General features: G+C 28.6%; 2 protein-coding genes across 5 annotated transcripts in view; one reads left to right on the top strand and one right to left on the bottom strand.

Annotated features, from left to right (window-relative positions):
- The window catches only part of LOC103573873 (uncharacterized), a 49,861-nt gene extending 40,924 nt beyond the window's left edge, over positions 1-8,937 (bottom strand). For 2 of the 3 annotated variants that reach the window (XM_053740964.1, XM_053740963.1), the window contains exon 1: positions 8,360-8,937. The gene's annotated coding sequence lies outside the window, so the exon portion shown is untranslated. The remainder of the gene's footprint in view (positions 1-8,359) is intronic. The other variant, XM_053740962.1, reaches the window with a different exon arrangement.
- A 1,007-nt stretch (positions 8,938-9,944) lies between these two features.
- LOC103573872 (E3 ubiquitin-protein ligase UBR4) overlaps positions 9,945-24,651 on the top strand; it is a 30,789-nt gene continuing 16,082 nt past the window's right edge. The window contains exons 1-10 of one of the 2 annotated variants that reach the window (XM_008553128.2): positions 9,945-10,083; positions 10,162-10,256; positions 13,849-14,282; positions 18,586-19,107; positions 20,327-20,493; positions 20,605-20,839; positions 20,911-21,028; positions 22,281-22,435; positions 22,509-22,677; positions 23,179-23,756. In XM_008553128.2, coding sequence (XP_008551350.1) covers positions 9,962-10,083; positions 10,162-10,256; positions 13,849-14,282; positions 18,586-19,107; positions 20,327-20,493; positions 20,605-20,839; positions 20,911-21,028; positions 22,281-22,435; positions 22,509-22,677; positions 23,179-23,756 — 2,595 coding nt within the window. In that variant the 5' untranslated portion in view covers positions 9,945-9,961. Of the gene's footprint in view, positions 10,084-10,161; positions 10,257-13,848; positions 14,283-18,585; positions 19,108-20,326; positions 20,494-20,604; positions 20,840-20,910; positions 21,029-22,259; positions 22,436-22,508; positions 22,678-23,178; positions 23,757-24,651 lie in introns of both variants that reach the window. The other variant, XM_008553127.2, reaches the window with a different exon arrangement.

Raw genomic sequence — 24,651 nt, 5'->3', positions numbered from 1 at the left:
AAAATATGATTTAATTTTTGATTGATCTTATTTATATGCCACATAGTTAAATTGCCATTTTTAATAGCAAATCTTTCTAGGGCAAAATGAGTCTTGGGAAAAAAAAAAAAAAAAAAAAAAAAAAAAAGAGTTAAATAATGGATTTTTTTATTTTAGATATCGTGTTTTCAAGCTACAAATTTTTTTTACTGCTTGACAGGAAAATTTCTTCGTTTATTTTATTGATTTTTCGCTTTTATTGCACTAAAATAGTTTTGGAAAATTGCAGAAATAATCTCTATTACATTATCTGTACAAAGATGAATAATGTAAGATGGTTTTGTGTACTAATAAGACGACAATAAATGAAATAGTTGTAGAAAGGAGACAAAAAAAATTTTTTGATAGTAAAGCACTCTTTAATGCTTCACATTATGAGTCGTGCAATATCACCGGCGTTAAATGAATTGACAAGTTATAGTCCAGGAAATATGATACTCCAAGACTTAGATGGTCGATCGATTTAAAAAAAAAAAAATTTTTTTTTACTATTTTAAAAACACCATAGATACATCGTGGGTGATACTGCACTATGGCTTAACGTCGTTCTGCAATACCGTATAACTTCAAAAATAGCAAAAATGAGATTCGATGTTGGTAATATATGAAGAATTTTTTTTGCATAATATACGTTATTATAATTATTGAAAATACAGAAATTCTTTTTCAACTTTAATTAATATTTCGATGTACATTTTTTAATTAATGAGGTTATACTGCTTTACTTTAAGTAAAGATTTGCTGAAAGAATATTAAAGTCATGTACCCGTTTTTGTGGAATCAGAACATTTTTTACGGAACAAAAATAAAAAAAATGAAATGAATAGTAAAAAATTAACTAGATCTAGATTTCTGAAAGGTTTCACACGTTAGCCAATAATTGCAAGCCACCCTCAACTACTCTTTAAGTCATCATTAAAGTCAAATTACATAAATTATTTTTATTTTCGTTGCGTAAAAAATGCTTTGATCTTCGGGTACATTTGAAGTCAAGTTATCAGTTTTTAGTTAATATTACAAAATAAGCGATGACATGAACAACAACATTGATAAATCACAATATCAAGACATTATCTCTCTTAATAAGTGGGCTATTCTAATTCTAAAAATCATGAACCTTGACCTAAATAACTATCGTCTAAATTCAAGAGCCTTTTATTTATTATGTAAATTATAATTTTATCGTTTTCGGTTTTTTGAGTATTTTATATCACAGAGAATCTACACTTACATGGATAATCACATAGTATTTGGTTGGATAGATTTTTTTATATTTAGTATTTTTTTTATTCCTGTTAAATTACGTTTATGGTAGGTTACGCGGTTTTGATAACTGGAGTTACGCTGTATTGCAGAATGACGTTAAGCGGTATTGCACAATCACCAACGATATATGATCATCACGGCATTACTAAAGATTCTAATATCAAAGCGATCGCTGACTTCCACGTCTCTATTACTAAATTGGTATTTGACACATTTTTTAAACATGATCATAGAAAAAATCCAGTAGTGGTCGATTTTTACCAGCAGCTTGTCAAAAATACTATTGACGAGATAGCATTTTATTATTTTATTTACAATTCAGTACTGCAGTACATAAAGATGATTAAATCTGGCGCTATAAGAATTCAACCTGATAAAATGTTCATAAATGACCAACTGAAAAATTTATTAGAGTTGAAAAGAAAAACTGTTAGCCAGATGATTAAACGCGAGGGATCATTTTACTATTACTATAAAGACATCGCTTTAATACAGGAAGATGAAGAATCAAACAAACATGAAATGTTTATTTATTAAATTTATTTTGGTGATTAAAAGAACAATACTTGTTTCTTTAATTGTTTTATGAAACTTTAATCAGTCGGTCCCGAAAAGACTCGATAGATTGATTAGAAAATATACAAGGTTTATGAGGGTAACTTATTGATTCCTTCAATATTTGGAAAGTTGCGGTCGATTGACTTAAAAACCATTTAAACTCATTTCTTTTGTCCATTTTTTAGATGAATAATGAGAATTAAAAAAAAAATTTCTGTTCAATTTTCAGAATGATATCCGAGTATTTGTGTGTGCGCGCGCGCGTGTGTGTGTGTGTCAATTTTATATAACGTTTTAAGGTAGTTGTTTCGAGGTGACGTTCAAAAGTATAGCTTACTGGATTAAAAAAATAACATAACCAACGCTGTTAATTAAATGCCGCTCATTGAAAACTTTTGTAAAAGTACAATCCTATTGCTCTCACATATATTCAAGGAATATCAATAAGTTAATATACAAATATAGTTGGATTAGCAAGAGTTGGCGTTTCGAATATTTTCGGTTTTTCCCTCACCATGTAAATTTAATACCTAAGACATTGCGCCTTGATGGTGGGGGTAAAAAACCGAAGCGCCAAGTCTCGCTAATCAAACTATACATCCATAATATTCAAGAAGTGATCGTGGCAACAACGTTCATTGTTCCTGCGCGCCTTTTTTGCGTTCAGTGATATTTATTATTACAGTCGAAAGACATAACCAAAGTAACCATCAAAATAAATAGAGTTGTTAATAATCAAATTATTAGAAATGTCAAAACGTTTATGTTATTAAAATCGATTTATAAAAACAAGTGTTAGTAAATAAAGTAAAACAAGTGGCTAATATAACTCGAGGAAGAATTGATCGTTGATTTTTTCCAGCTTTCTTTCAACACCTTGACTTCAATATGTACAAATATTTAATTTAATTAATAAATTAATTAAATTTTTGTTATTAATAATAAAATAATTAATTAATTTTGTTTATTGGTTATATTTTTATATTAAATTCCTATTTGGATTTTCACGCACTTAACTTGTTTTAATATAAGCGCTGTTGCTACATCACACTACTGTTTTGGTAGGTCTTTAAAATTTTTTAAAAGTTGTGAGCTTTGATAAATTATACTTTAAAAATGGCGTGGTCGATAATTTCATTTTTTTTATGTGGTTTATAATTACAGTTTTGATAACATATAAAATTTTTAGAAAGTTCCGACATTGTGTGTTCGATTTTAGTCGAAAAAAAAATCGCCCGTAAATCTTTTTTCTCCACGAGAGCCCGTGTTAAAATTTCAATATTTTGAAATCGTTTTTCATGAAATTGGAGTGGTCCGTGTTACTCAGATTAGTCTCATATGATTTGTAGTCAATCTAAGAACAATCAAGTGAAGTTTCATAAAAATCCTACATTACATTAATCCACGCAACAACTACCTTAATGAATTAACCGATTTAGATGGTTCATGCGGCGATCAAAAGAGCTTGATAGCCCTCAACTCTAAAAATTTCAGTTCATTTGATCGAATAGACTCTGAAAAAATTAAAAAATATGAAAAATAAAATTTTCGGTTTAGATTTTTTTTAATTTCTCAGGAACGACCAAAGAAGTCGATTCCAATATCTAATCAGAACTTAGTAATACGCGTCGATTGCTACCTCAGACATCTCAATCGGTTGATTCATTAAAAAGAAATCTTTAGAGAAAGAAATAGTGAAAAACAGTTCTTTCCAAATATCTTTGAAACGACTGAACCGTTCAAAAGATATCGGCATCAAAAAGTTAAAAAAATAACATTTTGTTATTTTTTACGGATAAATCATAATATAATGTACTACAATGTGTCCGAAAATATACCAACTCGTCTTTATAGTCTCTTTTGACCCCCATATAATTTCATTGGTTCTTTAGTTTGAATCATATTATCTACAAAAAAAATTGAAAAAACACAGTTTTTAATATTTATCTTGGAAATTGTATGTTATAAGAGAAGGTGCCCGTTAAAATTTGAGACCTTAATATTAATATTAAGTAGGGGAGAGTGGGGTCACTTGAACCACGGGGCAATTGAACCAGTAAGCTTAAAAAATCGAAAAAAATATAAAAATAAGTCGTCCTCATGGAATTATATTTCAATACACTAAACCTCAGTCTGACCAAAATTTTGAACCAATATGATGATTTAGTTTAAAAAAATTCAAGTTTTTGTGTTTTTAGGCATCTGAACTTTGTTTTTCAGCTCTTGACAAATTGTTTAATAATTATTTAATTTTCAAATGTAATCTTAAAAATTTTTTTGTAATAGCTTCTTACATATATTTGTCATAAATTTCAAACTTTACTTCTAGTAAAATAGTTCTTGAATATTTTTTTTTTAAACTAATTATTTCAATAAAATCATATGGGCTCAATTGAACCAGTATTCTCGGGGACGGTTGAACCACACGAATCACACTGTGAGCATCAGACATGCGCGCGCATCTTGACAGAATGTGAAAACAAGCTAAACTAACCAAGAAAAAAAATAATTATATTGACAGAAGTTTTTAAAGTGATTGTTTTAATATATATTATTAGAAGTGTTGTAATTTTAGTTGTAAGCTGTAATGAATAGTAAATTATTCATTAAAGTCATTCGTTTGTGGTTGTAATACTCTTGGTTCAATTGTCCCCGACTAGTGGTTCAATTGCCCCCGCAAAGGGGACGATTGAACCATTTGATGCAGTTGTACAATTTCGTATTTATTGAAAATTTTTATCATTTGTCAAGTTATGTGCTTACGAGAAATGATAGTCTATATAATGAATTTTAATTTCGTCAAAAAAAAAAATATCTTTTTGCATTTATTCATATAAAAAAAAAATGTCAAAGTATTTTTGGTTCAATTGACCCCACTCTCCCCTACTTCCCGATTGTGATTTCTATTTCCCATTTAAATAACATGGAAAAAAAATTCTAAGTTCGGAATTTTATACCTTGGAGATGACGCATTGTGCAAATAAGCTCAGGATATATTTTTGTAGGAAATTTAACGCTCTACAAATCAAGTCTCTTATAATTTTTTGATAAATCCATCCATTCAAAAATTATTTGAGCTTAAAGTCAAATTTATAGTAAATTTTGAGATCTTTTTACTTTTCCAATGAAACTATCAGGATTATCACAAAATGTCATAAAATCTTTTTTGTAGACAACTTTGTTCTCTACAAATTATCTCTGATAAAGTTTTTTCAAATTCCGCATAAATTTCTAGTTATTTTCATTTTAATATCAAGCACTAAAAAAAATAGTGTTCTGATTGATTTCCAGTACACCTTTTTTGTAGTGTTGAACTCCCTACAAAATTATGTCTCGGGCTTATTTTTACAATACGCCATTACCGAGGCATAATAGCATAATTCCAAACTTAAAACTTTTTTTCCCATGTTATTCAAATGGGAAATAGAAAATCGCAATCAGGGAATACTTAATATTAATATTAAGATCTCAAATTTTAGCAGGCACCTTTGTTTATCCTGCTAAAACTTTTGAGTGTGTATCCTTGTAAAAATATATAAATATATATGAAGCCCAATACTCAGGGTTTTTTTAAAGATCTATAGATATCATTCTGACAAAGCATGAAGAGCATGCGTTAAAAACTCAAAATTTTACGATCATACTTTGAACCTTTTTTAAAAAATTTGGGTATTGATTTCATTGATCTAGAATTAAATTAAATTGCAAATAATTTATTATTTTTGTCATTATTATATTTTGGAAACGATGAAAGTACAAATGAATGAGTTGATAAAATAGTTTAGTTTAATGAAAAGATGATAAGAAAAAAATATAATTAATATTAAATTACCCTGATTAAGAAAAATGATATAATCAATGCTAAGTGTATATTTATATATTAATCGATTCAAATCGTTTTAAATCATTTCAAATAATTTTTCTTAATCAGGGTAGAGATTTTGAAATCTTACACAAAATCAAGTACTGGCTTCAACTGCTCAGTGCCCCAGCACAACATTTTATGACAGATTCTTATATATATATATATTGGGAAATGAATTATAATTATATATACTAATTTGTATTTTCTCACCTGACTACACTTATTGTGGGTTTTAATACACACTCAAGGGGAAAAGCTATACGCTTATGGTTTTATATCATAATCGTCATAACCTTTCCCCTCAAGAATGCATTATTTGATGACTACTTCCTTCAATATGAATTTCAAATAAAAATTGAATCCCTCAAAAATTACATTCCTTTCATAACACGAAGGAAATAAGTGAGTGAATGTCAATATAAATATATACTAATCAAGTTTTTTTCGAAGTTAAGATTATCAGTTTAGTCTTACAGTTTTTGATCATGATGGGGAGACTAAAAGTCCTCTGAATGATGAAAAATAACTTTAAAGTCGCAACAAGTATTGCATAGTAGTATTTAGATCATACATTGATAAAACTGACAGGCAGGTTTAAAGAGCAATTAAAACATCAATTACTTATTGCCAACCGCTCACGCTTAACAAATAAAATAAAACTTTTAATGAACAATTTTTTGTATGTATTAAATGAGTTTGCTTTCAACAGTTTTAATTTGAAGTGAAAAAGCTTCAATTACAGAAATTGATTTTCAAATTGTATAGATAACTTCTGATAAAATAATCGGAATCCAATAATATTCTTTAATAACAAGTATTAGTTTATAAAAGCAAAAGAATTTTTAGTTGTCTATTTCAAGTATCATTAATTTTAACTATTTCTGAGAGTAAATAATACTCTTCAATAGTAATGACATAATCGAATACATGAATATATTAAGTAATTCAATTATTAAGAATAGTAATTCATTAGACAGATTATATCTGGCAGTAATGAAAACTGTTTTCGAATTAACTAAACCAGCATGAAAACAAAGTTCGGCTAAGAACAGAATATTAATTAATTAATAACATTCATGGACTGTGAGTAATTACTTCGATTCAATAAATAATGAATTAATTCTAAAATTGCAATGCATGTTTATAGACTTGCGAATGGAATAATAAATTATTTTATTTGGTTGTTTTTGCGGACATAATTTTTTGCGGGCGACTTATAGTTATAATAGCTTATTATAAATTATAAAATTATGACGAATTACTCATCTATTTGTGGGTAAAAAATTTTTTTAAATTACATTTGATACCCAAGTGTTATTACACTAAAAGAAAAAAATGTATATTTTCAAGGGAAAATAATTGATTTAATAATTTTAGTTATTCAAATAGTACCAAGCGATTATTTTCTTCAGTCAAGTATAATTATTACTTTATTCAAGAATTTGATTTACTTGCTTAATACTAACAAAAAAAATTGATTTCGTCAAAAACATACCACTAGACATGACTTTTTTTATCCCTTGTTGTCCAGATTAGTTTCGTATTTTAACATTTATTTTATAAATAAATGGTTTTACTCGACCCAAGATTCAAACCTAAACCAATCACACAAGACTTATGACGCTCAGACACGGTAACTTTTTAGAAATCATGTTTTTAATAAACTCTTAAGTTATTCATCGATGTTTGTCATTTTGAATATTAATTTACACAACTTAAACATAAAATTTTAATACTTAATAGTTTATAGAAGCAGCTTTCGAAAAAATTAATATATTTTATAATTTTATCAACACCAATAAGAAATTTCGTTTTGTTATAAAAAAAAATTTTTTCTCAGTACAAAAATTTTTTTCTAATTTTTAATTATATCTTTTTTCCATTACTTTTTTTTTATTAAACTAAATAATTACTTTATTGGAATTTTTAACTGCAATAAATTCGAAAACGTATCAACTAAATTGAAAATTGAAATTGCTTGTCTTAAGTAACTTATGCTTCTTGAAATTTATAACTGAAGTAAAGCAATAGTTTTTTTAAAATAAAAGCTATCAATTTTACATTAAAAAAAAATTAAACTATTTTGAGAATTATGGAAACAAGAAAAATAGTTACTTGAATTTAATTTTTCTTTTTCTCAGTGTAAGCAATTTAATTTTTTTAAGTTGTACATACAGTTTAGTGGGATGTATGAGGTGACAAATTGAAATGTTCATACATTCGCATGAAAAAAATCATTCGTATCAGAGTTAGAAATTTTATAAAAACATTTATGAAAATATTTGACGGTACTCAATTAAAAATGAGCTCATATCAATTCTCCCGTATAAATAGAATAAAACACATAAATTAAATCATATACGAGAAAATTAATTTAAAATATATTTTATAATTTTCCGAATTACAAAACATTAAATATTATAGTGAAAAAATAGGGGCAAAGAACAGATAAGTCTTAAAAGAATATCGAATACAACTCGAAACTTGATTTGCATACAAACGAAGACAAGTGTTAAATCTCATTCTCGTAACAAAACCAGAATATAATCGTAAATTGTACGAAAACGTTGAGTTTAAAGTTAAAAGAAATAATCAGTCATAGAATTATAGTTGTAAAAAGTAATAACTCACATTTTTTAAAATTGAGATAACATAATCCTATAAGTTTAAATTCGAATTAAAAACTCATGAGTTTCTTTCCATATAATTAGTGTCTCGGTGTCCATTTTGTTTGGTTAATTATTAAAGAAGCAGCAGTGCTGCCACAAGTTGCAGTGACATAAAACACATACACTCGACAGTTACGATGCAGTTCTAATACAAATACAAAATCGTCATTTATTATTTTTATAAATTAATTGCCGTTTAAAATAAATAATAAACAATATAATACTTAAAAAAACAATATAATTTAATAATTAAGTACTATACTCTTAAATATCGTACTTTCACTGTCAAAAAGTTTCGATTCAATAGTACTATTTTACTTAGACATTATATGTCACTTTTCACTAGTTAACTTTTATCAACATACTGCCATATAATTCCACCTCATTGAGTTTTAATTACGCGATATGTATTCATAAATTTACACAATCCTTAAAAGAACAATTTAATTCACTATTGTAATTCTTTCATTCGCTTTTACAGCGGCTAGCTTTGTGCGTCTAAAGGTAACAAAATGGAATGACCACTATTCAGCCGTGGCCCGTGGCGCAGTTTCGCACTAAAGTTATCCGGAGTCTCCGTAGTGTAGTTTTTTTACGATATTCAACTTTACTGTTAATTTACGGAAATTTACAACCAGAATTTAACGCCAAGTTTATAATGATACTGAAAGTAGCAGATGATCCGGAAGTTAACAGACAATCAACAGTTTTTATTTTTTTTTTTACTGAATGAATTACAAAAATATAAAAGAATAATAAAAAATTGAAAAAACTCTGGATGGAATTTTTTCGAATATTTTTTTTTAACAATTTATTGATTTCAAAAAAATCCAAAAGTTATCTGACGTCGACCAACTTCAGTATCATAAGTAACAGACGAAAATTTTTTTATTTTTATAAACACAAGATACTTGTAAGTAAAACAAATTTTTTCTTCTTTTAATGCACAAAAAATTAAAAAAAAATGATTGACATGCAATTTTTCTGTTTTTTTTTTTTTTTCTAAGAGTATATTTTACTTGTTTATTTATTTATTTAAAATAAAAAATTTTTTTATAGTCTGCTACTTTCATTATCATTTTTGACAACTAAAAGTTTGCATGCGATGTTGAGGCTAACTTACCTGTCAAATTTAAAGCAAATTGCCTTCAATTTGACGACAATCTACTGCCGACTAAAAGACTAGCGTTTTTCACTACAATTCAAGGACAACTTGAACCATGAGTTGTCATAAATCTACTGCCGCTTTTAGAAGCCAATTTGACTGAAAGTTTTACGGAAAAGAAGCTAAAGAATTAAAATTGTTTTCAATTTGACAGAAAAATTCATGGGAAAGAGCGTTAAGTTGAACATTAGCTTTTTGTAGTTAACTTGACGTAAAATTCCGAGCGTAACTTTCTGTCAACTTGCAGTCAGGTCATAGTAACGTTTGCTTTGTGTATCTTGGGAGGGGATGTGATTATACTATAGTCAAAAAGTAAAATATGTGAAAGTCACCTTAATATTCAAGCAATCAAGAGGATAACTACTCTCTGATCAGTCTCATCTGCTGTATTCTATAAAAATGGCAGCGAAGAGTGGTGGTTGTGTTGACTGGTTGTCAATTGTAAAACCAATTTTTACTTCATCTTACGAATCATTTAGTAGAAATGAAGTTTTAGAGCTTGTAAAAGCTATAATAGAAAAGTAATTTATATTTTTCCCAAGAATTATTTTACCCGACATTTTCATATTTTATTTTTATGATTTGTTTTTAATTTTCAGTGAATCCGAATTTATATGTCATGAAGAACAATACGAAGCTTTTTACACATCATTTGCAGCTTTAGTTGCTGATTATATTAGCGGTAACATTAACAGTAAGTTATAATTATAACTTTAACATAATAACAGTAAGTTATCATTTCAACTAACTAATAAATACAAGCAATAATTGAACCGATCAATATTTCTATCGATACTCAAGTGTTTTTTTGTCGAAGGACTTTTGTTCATTTATGTTTACCGATGATTATTTATCATTTTATGTGCTTTTTAAGGCGAATTTAAAGACGCAATAACAATATTGTTTTATCCAAAACTTTTCCATCAAGGATACGAACCTTTGGACTGATTAATTTGTTCAATTTTCCAAGAATTGCCAATGTCTAGAATGTTCTTTTCAGGATACATTTGTGATCAATTTGTAAAATTAATATTCATCATGTTTCTAAGTTTGATTTGTAAAACAAAACTCTACATATAGATTTTATTGAATGACGTCTTACCATTGCTCTTTATTGTTATGATAACTATAAGTACAGAAGTATCGTAAGATGATTTAATAATGATACGAAAATTAGACGTGAGTGTGAATATAGTAGAGATGAGACAATTTTGAAATCTAAAATGATTAACTAAAATAAGTAATGAAGTTGAAAAAAACTGCGCGTACTGATTTTTAATTTATCGAAATACGCATTTTTTAATACTCTTTTATTCGCAACTTAGCCGATGTCAAGAGATATTTCAGCTCGAAATAAAAGGAATTTTTTATATCATCAGAGTGACATTTTGAGTTGGTTTGTGAAAGATGTCTTTCAACTTAGTGCTTAAATATCTCTTAAAAAGTTGAGTTTATTAAAAAAATCTAAGAGACCTTTCTTGTAGAGCGGTACATTTCCGACAAAAAAACTGTCAAAAGCCTGAGTATATATCTGTTTGCTGAAGAGTTATAGAATTTTAATCGAAAAACATTAGTTTTTAAATCTACCCACTTTGAGCTCCGATATTACTTAAATGGTTAGATTTACGAAAAAAGTGTAAGAAACCTTTTTTAAAGAGCGATAAATTTCCGACAAAAAAGTTCATAGCGCAGCTTTATGTCTATGTATTAGAGAGTAATAGAATTTCAAACAAAAACGCCAATTTTTCTAAACAGATCAAACTTTGACCTTCAATATCTCTCAAATGGTTGGATTCACGAAAAAAACATAAGAGACTTTTTTTGAAGAGCGGTAAATTTCCGACAACATCATGGATTAGTCATTGCTGTACACTCATTTTTAAGCGAGTAATAAAATTATGCACATTGTACTAAAATGGGAATGCATCATTACTTAGGCAGGGTTAAACATTAGATGAAACTTTTTTTTTTTTTATAATTTTTGTATTACAAATAAATGATTTATATCATAGCCAAGTAAAAAAATCTAATTTGGTAAATAACAAACACCCTTATGATCAAGTACTAATCTATTTGACCAGAAAGAAAAGATTAACGCTTTGCAGAGTAGTTACATAATTGTTACTGAAGAAAATCCTCTCACCGAAAATTAGTCGATTGAGATCAAATATTAGATAAATCACATTTGGTTAATTATAAAAGTAGTGAAAACTGTACGTCATTAAAAATATTAATTTATCATAACATTTCATTTAAAACGATTATTTTACAGTCGACTACCCGTCATAAGCCTGGTCGAGAAACTACGGGAAATTTTTCTTGGAATTTTAGCCCTCCTCCACTACTGTGTGTTTCGTTTTGGTTCTTGACTACTCGTTATGAGTCTGTTACATTTTAAATCGTTTAAACGTAATAATTACGGTTTGTTACATACGTCACTATCCCGATATTTATAGTGCTTACAATGCTAAAATAAATACTTATCATTTTACACTTATAATGATTATCACACAAACAGTTTTAATGATAACGGTATTAATTATAGTAATAATAATAATAATAATATTATTATTATTATTATTTAGCATAATGCTCAATAAAACTTTTAAATTGTAATAACAGAGAATTTAAATGTAATCCATGATTACAATTATGAACAATAAATTATATTTTACTTAATATTGCTTTAATTATTCTCCGCGAAACATAAATAGTAAATTTTCATCAATAATTCGCTATTTTTTCCTGTTCTTAGCTTAAAATTTTGATAGTTTTAACAGAGACTTATGACGAGTAATCGACTGTACTAAAAACAAAAAAAAAACGAAAAATAATTATATCGATGAATTTATAACTTAGTTTACTTTTACCTTTACAATTAATGTATAAATTAGCGCATTTTTTTTTGCACACGCGCTGTGTGTGCCTTGCGATAAAAAAATTTTTTTGACCAATGCATTGGCGAAAAATCATTACTACACTTCTTTGATTACACTAGAATGGGTTAAATTGTATATACTAGTACCGAGATAATTTATTAAGGAATAATTTCGACCTAGTATTAAGTTGATTAATTATTCTATTGATTTAAAATGAATTATTTTAATCCAAGAAACCATTGAAGTCAATTGTCTTGCATGAATATTTCGAACAACGATAACTTTCGAAAAATATCATAAATTGGCCTGATTTTTTTTTTATTAGTTTTATATCTTTTCTCGCAAGAACCGTTTTGGAAATTACTATCTCAATCCTTTTTGTTTAATCGTAATTAATAAAAAAAAAAAAAAAAAAAAAAAACAAAAAATAATCACACAATAAAAAAGGATTTGTCAAAATCAACACATATCGTGTGTAAAACAAACGTTTTACACTTATTTATATGTTACTTTAACATATGAGTGTTTAAAAATGTTACAGACGTATACGTTAAAAGTAAATATTTTCCAAGAATTCTTGTGTGATGGTCGATATTATTTTTAACATATTTTGTGTGTTGATTTGATAGTAACATAGAAAAAGTGTTACTTTCGAATAAAATGACATTTTTGTATGTTCAAAAATCAATCGATTGCGACAGTTCAAACAAGATAAATACTGTGTGTTAAATTGACACAGAAAAGTATTCAAAATTCAACATTCAGAATTTTAATACACGCTTTTTTTTACACTTTGACGATTCGTTTTTCATCGTGCAAAGTAATAATAAAAAATTAAAATATAATTAATTATTTTGAGCGATTGAGGGTTGCACTTTTGGATTTTTCAACATTTTTTTTTTTATTTTTTTTTCTTCCATAAAATATTTCGTTTTCAACGGTAAAAAAATTATTAATTTTCATATTTCTGTTGATATTCCAAGAATGTTTTGGAAAATTTTTATTAAATTCCATTGAAAATACTTTACTGCAATACACTAATAAAAAAATCTAATTATAATCGTCACTTTTTTAATAAAAATTACTATTTCGCCGAGGCAAAATAACAGCGGTCCAAAAGTACAAAAATTTCCCTTCGAATAAGTAACGATTCTTCGTACTTTTTCTCATTGTCCGCAACATCTATTCGCTCGTATAAATTCTTCTATCGTTATCGGGATGAAATCCCGGATAATTATTTTGAATTTATAGCGGCGGACATAAATGTTGTTATTCAGCCATCAATACCGCCGTGTTAGCAGCACTAGCTCTCTCATAGCATGAAAAGTAGAATAAAAATAATATTACTAAGTTTGCTATTTATGAACTATTATTCTGTAATCATTTGTTTTTCTGTTTATTTACCAGTACCAAAAAGTCAAATAGCAACGGTTTGGCAAGCATGCAGGATCCTTTTGAAATATTTAGTCAGCAAGCAGCCTGGAGATGGATCAGCTACTGTTTTGACAATGAAACAATTGTTATTGCCGATCAAAGCACTCTGCACTGGACAGTCACTGCTTACCAAAACCGAAGAAGTAGCATTAATTGCTATAATGAAAAATTCAAATATCCCATCGTATCTAGCGACGGCGTCAACTGTTGGAGAAAAAGAGGGTTTTTCACAACTTAATAAAGATCTAAAAAAAGTACGCAATGATCTTTCTACATCAATTCTTGAACAATTGACAATGCCACTGCAAGATTTTATACCGATTGTGACACTTATAAGCGATACACCATCTGAGGTGAATAAAAATATCACAGAAACTGGTGGAAATGATCTAAATAATGAAATTAAGGTTAGTACACTTTCAATATAAGTTACTATTCATAATTACTTCCCTATCAAAAAAATCCATACAGAATTATACAGGAACCCATAGGTATCCATACAGGGAAGTATAGATTTACATACGAATCCATGGGAATCAATACAGAAAGTATGCATTTATGTAAGAGACTATGAATATCTATATTCCCATATAGGAAATATAAACAGGAACTCAAGTATTAATATTACTATGTATATGAGAAATCCATATAGGGTCTTCGGTACTTAGATTTCTTTTTAGGAAATTTATATAGAATCCGGGGTATCTGAATTTTTGTATAGAAAATATATACAGATAATTATAGATTCCATAGATTTCTATAGAGAAAAACCATTAGATTATAACAGGACTATGCTGCTACTCTGGTCGTCCTTAAATTACCTTTTAAGGGCGCCACTGGAAGGATTAAACGGTCTTCCAGAACCGGTTCTTAATGCTCAGGGTCGGTGTAAAAGTTAATTGTAAGAGTAGGAAAAGGAAGGATAATTTTATAAATAACTTAGATTTAATTATTACAATAGTATTTCCTTTTATTTTATTCACAACCTTTCAATTAAAACCTTATAATTTTATAACTTTTGACCTTATAACTTTAGACCTTATAACTTATACCTTATAACTATTAAACCTTTAGACCTTAAACCTTTAGACCTTATAACCTTTGACCATTTACCTTATAACAATAGACCTAATAAAATCCTACCAATTACCTTTGGCGACTTAATTTACTTAATCTACATAGCCACTACCTTGGCATCACACTCTCACACACTCGGTTAAAACATTGCCAACTACCTTTGGACTTATGATTAAAATCGGTTACCTCCCGAATTAATTATTAACTAATTTACACATTTTAAAACTTATTTCCTACACTCATACTGCACTCGAGTCCCCTGGACTTTTCTTCACACACACTCAATTAAAAATGGCTCTTCCCGCCACGCACTTAATAAATTAATTAATTAATTTTTTTGAGAAGAATTATGATTATTAATTAATTAATTTTGAATTGACTCCTTTCCAATAACTAACATTATTTCTTCAATATAATACTGACCCAATTCCACGAGAATTAATATTTTGAGTTTTAGTTAATACAATCTCATCTCCGTTTTCGTTACTCGACACTCAACTTTCCCGACTTTTACTTATAGATTTTTTCTTTATGCCGAGTATAATTTTTTTTATAATTTTATTAACTAATTTTATTTATTATTAATTTACTTTGATTATTAATTCGGTCCGATTACTTATTTTAATTAATATTTAAGTTGGTCAATTTAATTATTTTAATTAATGATTTTATTGGTAACAACGCGGACTAACTATGGAAAATTCTGGCTCATCGGCCTAGAAATTTCTACGACGCATATAACTCCGGCGACGGCCTGGAATTTCAAGACAACGCCCTGGACCCGGCAATTGGGCCTGGACCCGGTTAGACAACCGTCTGGCTTAATCTTTATTAGTAAATTAATTTTTTTGACTAATTAATTCAATATGGGCCTAGACGCGGATACCTCGACGAACGACTAAGTATTTGTAAATTAAATTAATATTTTGGCTTCGGCCTAAAATAATTAATTTAATTAATACCTGATTATTTTCTGATGCGGTTCTCTTTGTTTCACCGTCTCTCTGGCTGCCGTCTTATTCGTCTCGTCCTCCGGTTGTCTCTCGTCTTATTTTCCTTTTATTCTCGCCTCACTTTTATTTTAATTGGTGTTGGCTCCTTCACCTGAATGGTGAAAAGCGTCTTAGTGTTTCGGCGTCTGGTCCGGTTCTCCGCCTGGGTTGTCTCTTAACTTATAATTCTACACCCACTCGACCGAATTCGGCAACTTCCGGAAACTTAGCTACCCCTACTTATCACTAAGTGGGACTGACAGACAAGCCCCTACGATTTCCGCGCGGGACGACAGTCGCACTCTACCCCGGATAACCCTGGGGCAGTAATAGATTATATCGACCGCGCACATGATAGAAAATCACGGTAATTGAGCGCGGAAAATTCAAAGTTCCCTGTTACAAGATAGAAAATTGTCGGTACCTAAACTCCTGCGCAAAAAGACACTTGGAGAGTGTTGAAACTTTCAGATCAGACATGAATGTCTATTGATACGCGCGTTATTAATAAAAAAAAAAAATAAAAACACATTAATGTTCCAATGATAGGATATATTGAAAAAATAATTGATGAATCGACTCCCTTTATATCAGTATTCTGATGAATTCTTATTCTTTATATCAGTATTCTTATGAATTCATTCATTAACTGAAGAAATATTGAATTTTTTACAGAAGTTTCAAGTATTTATCATAAAACTATAAATTAGCAATCATTTAAAAATATTGTATCAGGAAAATTAATGTAAACACATATGATTTTTATGCTTTTTATATTAATCGCGTGCAGTTAAACTAAGTTCTCGTAAGGATTTTAAGATGGTGTCGATTTCCATGAGAAATAATTATTAAAAACCGTGTAGGAATTTATGCTGGATTCTTATGGGAACATGAGAATCCATCCGCAACGCTATGTCAGAATTCAAATATTTAAAAGTCTGAACCATTGTGCCATGATAATGCAAAATAGAAAGTACAACTTAACTGTTGGTATGATAAGAGATTCAAGTATTTCAGCGAACAAGTTTTCGAACAAAAAATAACTCTCAATACTAATAACGGTTGATCATTTATTTATTTATTTCTCATACAAAGATCCAACAGCTTGCGCCAACAATAGGGTCACGTAATATTATAGTGACAACTCTGCACATGTGCATTCTTCAAATCTAGTATCAAATAGCAATATAACAATAGACTTATAAAGTAAATTTTGACTTTGAGTTTACATTACATTATGTTATTAGTTTCTACAGTACTTAAATTAGGGTTTATCGTTCTCTAGAGACGTTAGAGAGGCGCTAAGGCATTTGTCGATAGGGGTTGATTAAATCCGAATAAGTCTGGCTCTTCCACTGCTGTTGTCCAAGCGATTACATACCTAGAGGAACCTGTATAGTGGGGGTGAATTATGACAACAGTATTGAAATATTAATAAAGAAACACGTAAAAAAAGGTGTAGTTAAATTTATTACAATCAGGGATACCTATAATACTCTGACCAGTAATATATAGGATTACTACACGTTCAGTAATGATTACTAGTCTATTGTGGTACACAAACTATAGTAACATTTACTACTGTCTTTAGTAAAAACAACTCCTTGGTAAATGATAGATCTGGTTCTTACTACTCCACAACTTAGTTTCAAATTTTGTATCCTTGATTTATTAATTAAATATATTAATTGATATTCATTATTTATCATGGTATTTTAAACATTTTAAAAATTTTTAAATATATTTAAAAATTACAAATTAATTCATCTATTAATAACATACTTTCATTGAATATTAAATTTTTGTTGATATAAAATACAAGTATGTAATGTTAATAGTTGTAATTCACACATTTAAAAATGTAGTTAATATAACTACAGTTGTGGAAAAGTACAGCGACACCGTGGGGTAAAAAAGTTTAAGGCACTCGCTGTTGTTTTCGTTTGTTAGTCATTTTTCTACACACTGGAATAGATTGTACAAATTATGTGATATTGTATACTTCAAAAATAGTAATGCCAAGAAATTCTTAAAATATTGTGTGGTTATAGAAACCACAGGGTGAATTTTCCTTACTACATTAAGCAGCTACTGATCCTACAAATTTTTACCCCAGTGGAAGAGTAAATAGAACTACTACAGTAAAGATTAATCTTATACAGTGTCACTTATGTACTACATTTGTCGATACGATCACCACAAAGTCTAGTTCAATTATGACTAGTTTAGTCTGGTAAATTAAACTCCACCATTTTTTATGTAGCTATTTTTTATGAATTGCAAATTTTCTGGGATTCCGAGCAGCTTTTAAAAATTGTGTGATCACTCTCTTAAAATGAATCAATGAAAAGTACTTCAATCAATAAATATTCACTGCACAAGTAGTCCCAAGAATATCACTAATTCAATCAGTGATATACTTGGGACTGGTTCGCAGTAAATATTCACTGATTTGCAGGGCTTTTCACTGATTCATTTTAAAAGAGCACGTTCAAATTTTTGCAAGCTTTATTTCCGCGGCTAATTATTTTTAAAAATGAGGTAAAAACTTGTTACCTGAATGACATAATATCAAAATTATTGGAAGCACAAAAGATAATTTTTTATCAGATTGAATATGAATTATCTACTTTTTTTTCAGGTCATGTTTATTGCAAATAATATCAGTACTCTTCAGAATATTGGTGCTGGAGACACTTTGCTTGACATGTGCTGTAATTTGCCACATTTATCCCGATACATGCGAAAATATCAGGCTTATATGAATAAAAAAGGTTTTAGTTTACCTGCTAATCACGCTGAAGCTCATATAATCAGACATAGTTTACACTCTGTTGTAAATGACATTAATATAGTACATACTGTTCTATCATTACCAGTTCTTGAACCATTAACGCCTGAAAAGCTTGAAAAATTGTCATTATTAACTATGTCTTGCTTATATTGTTCAATCGCTAATGCAACCGCTGCGAGCATAGTCGGAGTTTCGAATGCAGTGTCGCCCAAATGTAATACAAATAGTTCAGGAACTCAAAACAATCAAGGTGGAAGAACAACTGAAGAAGATTACGATTCTTTGGCTATAACAGTCGTTGAAAAAAGTCTTGAAATTTTTGGATTAGTTTCCAACATAATTAAATCTAGTACAAGAGCGGGTGGACAAGTAAGAGTCACTTTTTATACATACTCCTATAAATAGAGTAAGGTTAATATTCCAATACCGGAACGACGAAGGGTATACGATTTATTTTTATCGTTTTAAAAATATTTAAATAGATTACAAAAAAAAAAAAAAATAATTTATTACATTATATAAAATAGACATTTACCTATTCGAAAATTTTCAGTGATTAATTTCGCTTAAATTTAATGTATATAAAAAAATTTTTTCTACGACACACGAAAGATCCAATACCAGAACGTTGAAAAAGTCTTGTTCCAATACCGGAATTAGGTTGACCTAATACCTGAGTAGTAAATGAAATGAGTTCTTTTTTAAGTAAATGAGTTCAAAAATTTTTAAAAAGGTAGATTTCCTGTATTAAATAATAATAAATACAAAATATTTTTAATAATAGTTACTAAAAACATTATGATTTCTTTTTAACTTCCCGCTAAGAATAACATACATATGACTGTTCAGGCACTGGGCCCGGGGGTATTTCAGCGTACAAATTCGATTCGAATTTCAGAATTATCCGGAAAGTTTCGAATTATTGGAATCTTCTCGTATTATTCGTAAATTTTCAAATAACTCGATACGAATCGAGAAAATTTTAGTTATCAGCTTTCAAATATTCAATTTTTACTTAACGGAGAGCTTAGCTTTTAAAGTAACCAAAAATTATTTTTTCGTAGATTCCTGTCTAAGCTCTATTTACTTTTGACAAAAATTTGAATTATTCGTAAATTTTTGGATAGTTCGAATTATTCGATTCGACATTCAAATTAAATTTGATTCGATTCGATACAAATTATTCGTAAGTTTTAAACTATTTACACATCCCTACTAAAAACATATAGAAACTAAATTTATTGAAAAATAATTTCGTACATTTTCTACGAACTTAAGACCAATGACTGATTTCTTGGAAAAACCATTAAGAAACATAGAAAAGTCATGGATCCGAAACTATTGTTATAATTTACATTTTTTTTATATTTCGGATATATTCTAAAATTTATTTTATATTCTATTTTGTAAATAAAAGATTGAGGTTGTAAATAATGAAAATTTTATTTAATTTCATTGCGTACGAATTTGAATACAATATAATGATTATCAAATCATTTCAGTATTAGATCTTGTTCCGGTACTGGGACATTTACCTTACATATATCCAGTTTTGTATCAAAAATTTTATCAATACTTTCGATTTTAGATATTACAAAACCATTATTTAATCGGTGTTTGGTTGTTGGTTGCTGGTCTACAAGCTCAATTAACAGTTAGTAGTTTTAGTAATGTAACGGATAAAAATAAAGAGGAAAAAGGCAAATCACCCAGCAAAGTTCGTGATGGAACTTCACGAATCAACCTTATGAAAGTGTAATTAAATTAGTTTATTTTTTTGTCAATGACTATAGAGTCTGAAATAGTATACCTGAAATATATAAATAGTAGATCGTTTTTTAATTATCAGTTATTTATTTTTAACAGTCAACAGGGTTTTGGAGTCTTGTCAGTTGCACTTGCTTCTCATGCGCTTTTACTTATGAGCGCTTTACTTGAAGACGTTTCAGTGGAAGCTGCTTACGAAAATCCACTTCCAGAAGAGTCAGCCCCCTTAGAAATTTTAGCAACTTCAACAGCACTTCAAAGAGCCATGACATTTCTTCAAGAAGCACCAATTAATCACTTACTATTTTATTTAGCGACTATCAGTTATCGAAAAGTATAGAAATAGTTATATCCTGTATTTAAAAAAAAAAAATTGTTTCTGTAATATTTGATGATATATTTTAGGCCTGTACTCTGAAAAGAATACAAAAACATCCTCAAGAAGGGGATACATTGAGCCAGTCAGATTCCACTACTTATTATGAAGATCTTTTGAGTTTTTCTGAGAGCTCAACTGATGAAGGTAGTACGATGAAAGTTATTACTTAAATACAGAAATCAGTCAAACTATTCACTTTTTAATCATCATGTTCCATTCATTTTCATATAATATATCTCTATATAAATAAAATCATACATTTTCTACATAGTAAAAAATATTGTATTAAAATCAACACAACCTGTGTTAAAAACGGACCACACAAAGTTGGTATTAAATTCTCAATACTAAATTCGAGTAATATGAGAAGTAAATTCGGCACTTTTTAAATGTCAGTCGCGACAAAAAAAAATGATAACTTTTACATTTTATTTTTGTAATATGGATATTCAGTAAATATAATTTACATATTATTTTAAAGTTATCAATAGTGACAAAACTTATCATTTAACATTCAACTATTTTTTGAGAGTAAACAATATTTTTATTGGAGTAAAGGTTAAAAAGTCAATGACTCAAGGAGCTCGAAAATATAATTGTTGATACATGTTTGTGCTCTTTGAGCTCAACAATATCTTTAAATACTTTAATATTTTCTAGTTCATCGAGCTCGAAAAAAGTAACGTTTCGTATTTATTTCCAGGAATCCGTAAATAATAAATAAGAGTCGTTTTTTCAAGTTTTGCTTACGGTTATGCTCGATAAATTTAATTTTTTTTGGACAGAATTTAATAGAAATGATCAAAATGAAGAGTTACGTGAACTCTAAATTGAACTAGCGAGTTAGTATATAAAACATCAAAATATTTTTCATTAGTATTATAAGCATTCCAAGTTTTAAAAAATGGTAAATTTAATATGTCAATAATAAAATTTTTAAGTTAAATTGCCATTTTTAAAATGCCCGTTTCACTTTCATTTTTCTAATAATTTTTTCGTGACTATCAATGAACTTTTTACTATAAATTTTGTGCTAGTTTTAATGTAACACATGATAAATGTTGGTAATTTCAACTTTTGTATTAAGTAATACTTTTAATTTGTTAAATAGTAAGTAGATAGATTAAAAATTTTAAAGTAACACAGTAAAATGTGTTGATTGAACAAAAAATAATCAATACAAAAAATTTAACACTGATCCACAATATTTTTTACTGAGTAGATTACTATTGATTCTATTGTTAGTTGCACGCTACTTTGATGGCATATAGTGAACATCGGATATTAATCAAATTTTTATTTTTATCACAATTTTAATTCATCGACTTCCATTTATTCTATCTTACTAACTCTCTGGGGTATGTTCACTATGTAGAACAAACTGTTATGTCGGTAGAGGAGGACAGTGAACCTATCTTGGGACTATGGTTTGAAGAAACTTTATCTCCTTCTGAAGAATCATCAGCTAATACAACTAAGGAAACAAATAATGAAGTTGGTCCTGACCACACTACAACTACGATCGTTCCTGATAATCGTGAGCCTCATGGGGTAAGTTAATTTTTTTTTTTTTTATCAAGACTTCGATGACATTCAGGCATTCATTTATATTTTTTCATTACAGTATATATCATTAGCGACACAAATATTTCAATTCATGAATCAACATCTCATCGGTAGTCGAAGCTCTTACGTGCGAGACTATGTAGTTAATGGATTAGTCGAACAACAAATGGTGATCCTCGCCGCAATCATTCGAGATTTAGATCATGAAACTGCTAAAACTGAAACAGGTATTACAGCATTATAATTATTTATGAAAGATGATTGAATAGTTCTTGAGAAAGTAAAAGTATATGTGTGGCAATGGAAGGAACAAGATGATTGTAGATAAGTGTGAAATCGACTACACTGTTAAAAATTTTAAGTTCACGGTGTGGTGTGAATGATTTGGTGTGAAAATTTTCAACATCACCGGTGTGAAAATGGCACGACGCACGGCATTAAATTTTTGGTCATATGAATTAGAACGATCACACCACCAACGGTGTAAATGTGATTTTGATAGACACAGTGAAAAACAAAATAATAAAAATAAGTTCTTATTTGGGCGAGATAAGAATAAAAAATACTTTTATAGAAATTCCTATTCTAAGTTTCAATTTTTAATTAATATCATATCCAACAAATCGTAAATTTATCAACTTCGAATCATAAAATACCCCATAAAAGTCATTCAAATATCAATAGCAAAGATTTATATATCACCTATTTAATGAGTAATAATTTTCCAGGAACAATTTCCGTATTTTATGGCGCTACCCTTGGTACCATGTACACTGAATTTTCTCAAGCTTTAAGTCGATATACACACAATTTACTGGCACATAATACATTGAGCGAGTCATTGCAAAATACGCTACTTCAACATTTAGGAGTTAGTCCCTGGACATCTGAAAATGGATCATCAACTTTATGGCCCTTACAAGTTTATCCCAGAACTCTCAGTGTTTTGGCTCAAATTCTTTTACTTAAACCTCAGTCAGAGAAAGAAGCAGCTTGTATTAGTATTTGGCAGCGATTAATCACGACTATAATTGAAAATGTTTGTATTCCTCCTTCAACGTTCGAACCAGAAAATGAAGATCTAAATGTCGAACATGCACAGTTGGTTCTTTTTCTCTTTCATTCACTAAATTTAATGCAAAAAAAATCAGTTTTATTGTTAACTGCAAGTGGAGCTATACGATGTAGTGAAGCCGTCAAGAGTCCGATGAATGACTCTCAAATTCTTCATCTATCACGTCTTTTGTTATTGCTCGAATATATGATGAGACATTTATATGATGCGCCATCAACGTTGCTTGAACAAGTGAGTTATTTATGGTTATTAAATCGTAGTTTTATTATTTGTCATACGCATTTTATTGTAGCTTCCGAACAAAGATCTTTATTCGTATCGGAGTATAATACTATATATTGAACCATATAGTTCAGTATTGAATAAATATAAATCTATAAAATGCAAAATAATTAATAAACTTCTCTAAGTTTGTCTGAGATAACAGGGCCACCTTTTAAAAGAAATAACTGAGTGGTAGTAGAAATCTCATACATTTTTTAATTATTAAAAGAATCAATTATACACTGAGAAAAAAAATGTATATTTTAAAGAAAATTCTTAATTTACGTATTTTAGTTACTTAAATAGTGTCAATTATTTTCTTCAATCGAGTAAAATAATTGCTTTATTCAAGTATTTTACTTACTTGCTTAATACTAACAAAAAATTTTATTTTATTTATTTATTTAATGTCAATCAAAAGTATACATAAACATTGTGCATCTAAATTTAAATTTGATATAAAGAAAAACAAACAAAAAGAAAAAAAAATTACTGCTTAAATAATTACAAAGTTATTACGTGTGTACAAATTAATTACAACATAGTACTTTTTTCGCATTTACTGATTTTGTCAAAAAAATATTATTAGACCTGAGGTTTTATAACCGGCAGGGCCTGGCTCGACTAGCTCTGGTCCAGGCCTCGGTTACTTACAATTAACTTAATTAATATAATCTTATGAGCTGGGGGACTCGCCTCGTTCTCCTGAAATATTCGCTAAATCTAACAATTTTTAAAGGAAAGGCCTGGTGGTTTATTAAGTAAAAGATTTTGGTTTTATATGATCAAAAAAAAAAATACTTTTTTTTTGCTGGCTCTTTTATAAATAAAGTTTTGCTGACGTGGAGCTACCCAACTGCCG

The sequence above is a fragment of the Microplitis demolitor genome, chromosome 7, assembly GCF_026212275.2.
Source record: "Microplitis demolitor isolate Queensland-Clemson2020A chromosome 7, iyMicDemo2.1a, whole genome shotgun sequence".
In the NCBI taxonomy this organism is placed as follows: Eukaryota; Metazoa; Arthropoda; class Insecta; order Hymenoptera; family Braconidae; genus Microplitis; species Microplitis demolitor.
The sequence above is the reverse complement of the archived record's forward strand: the minus strand, read 5'-3'. Positions and strand labels throughout refer to the sequence as shown.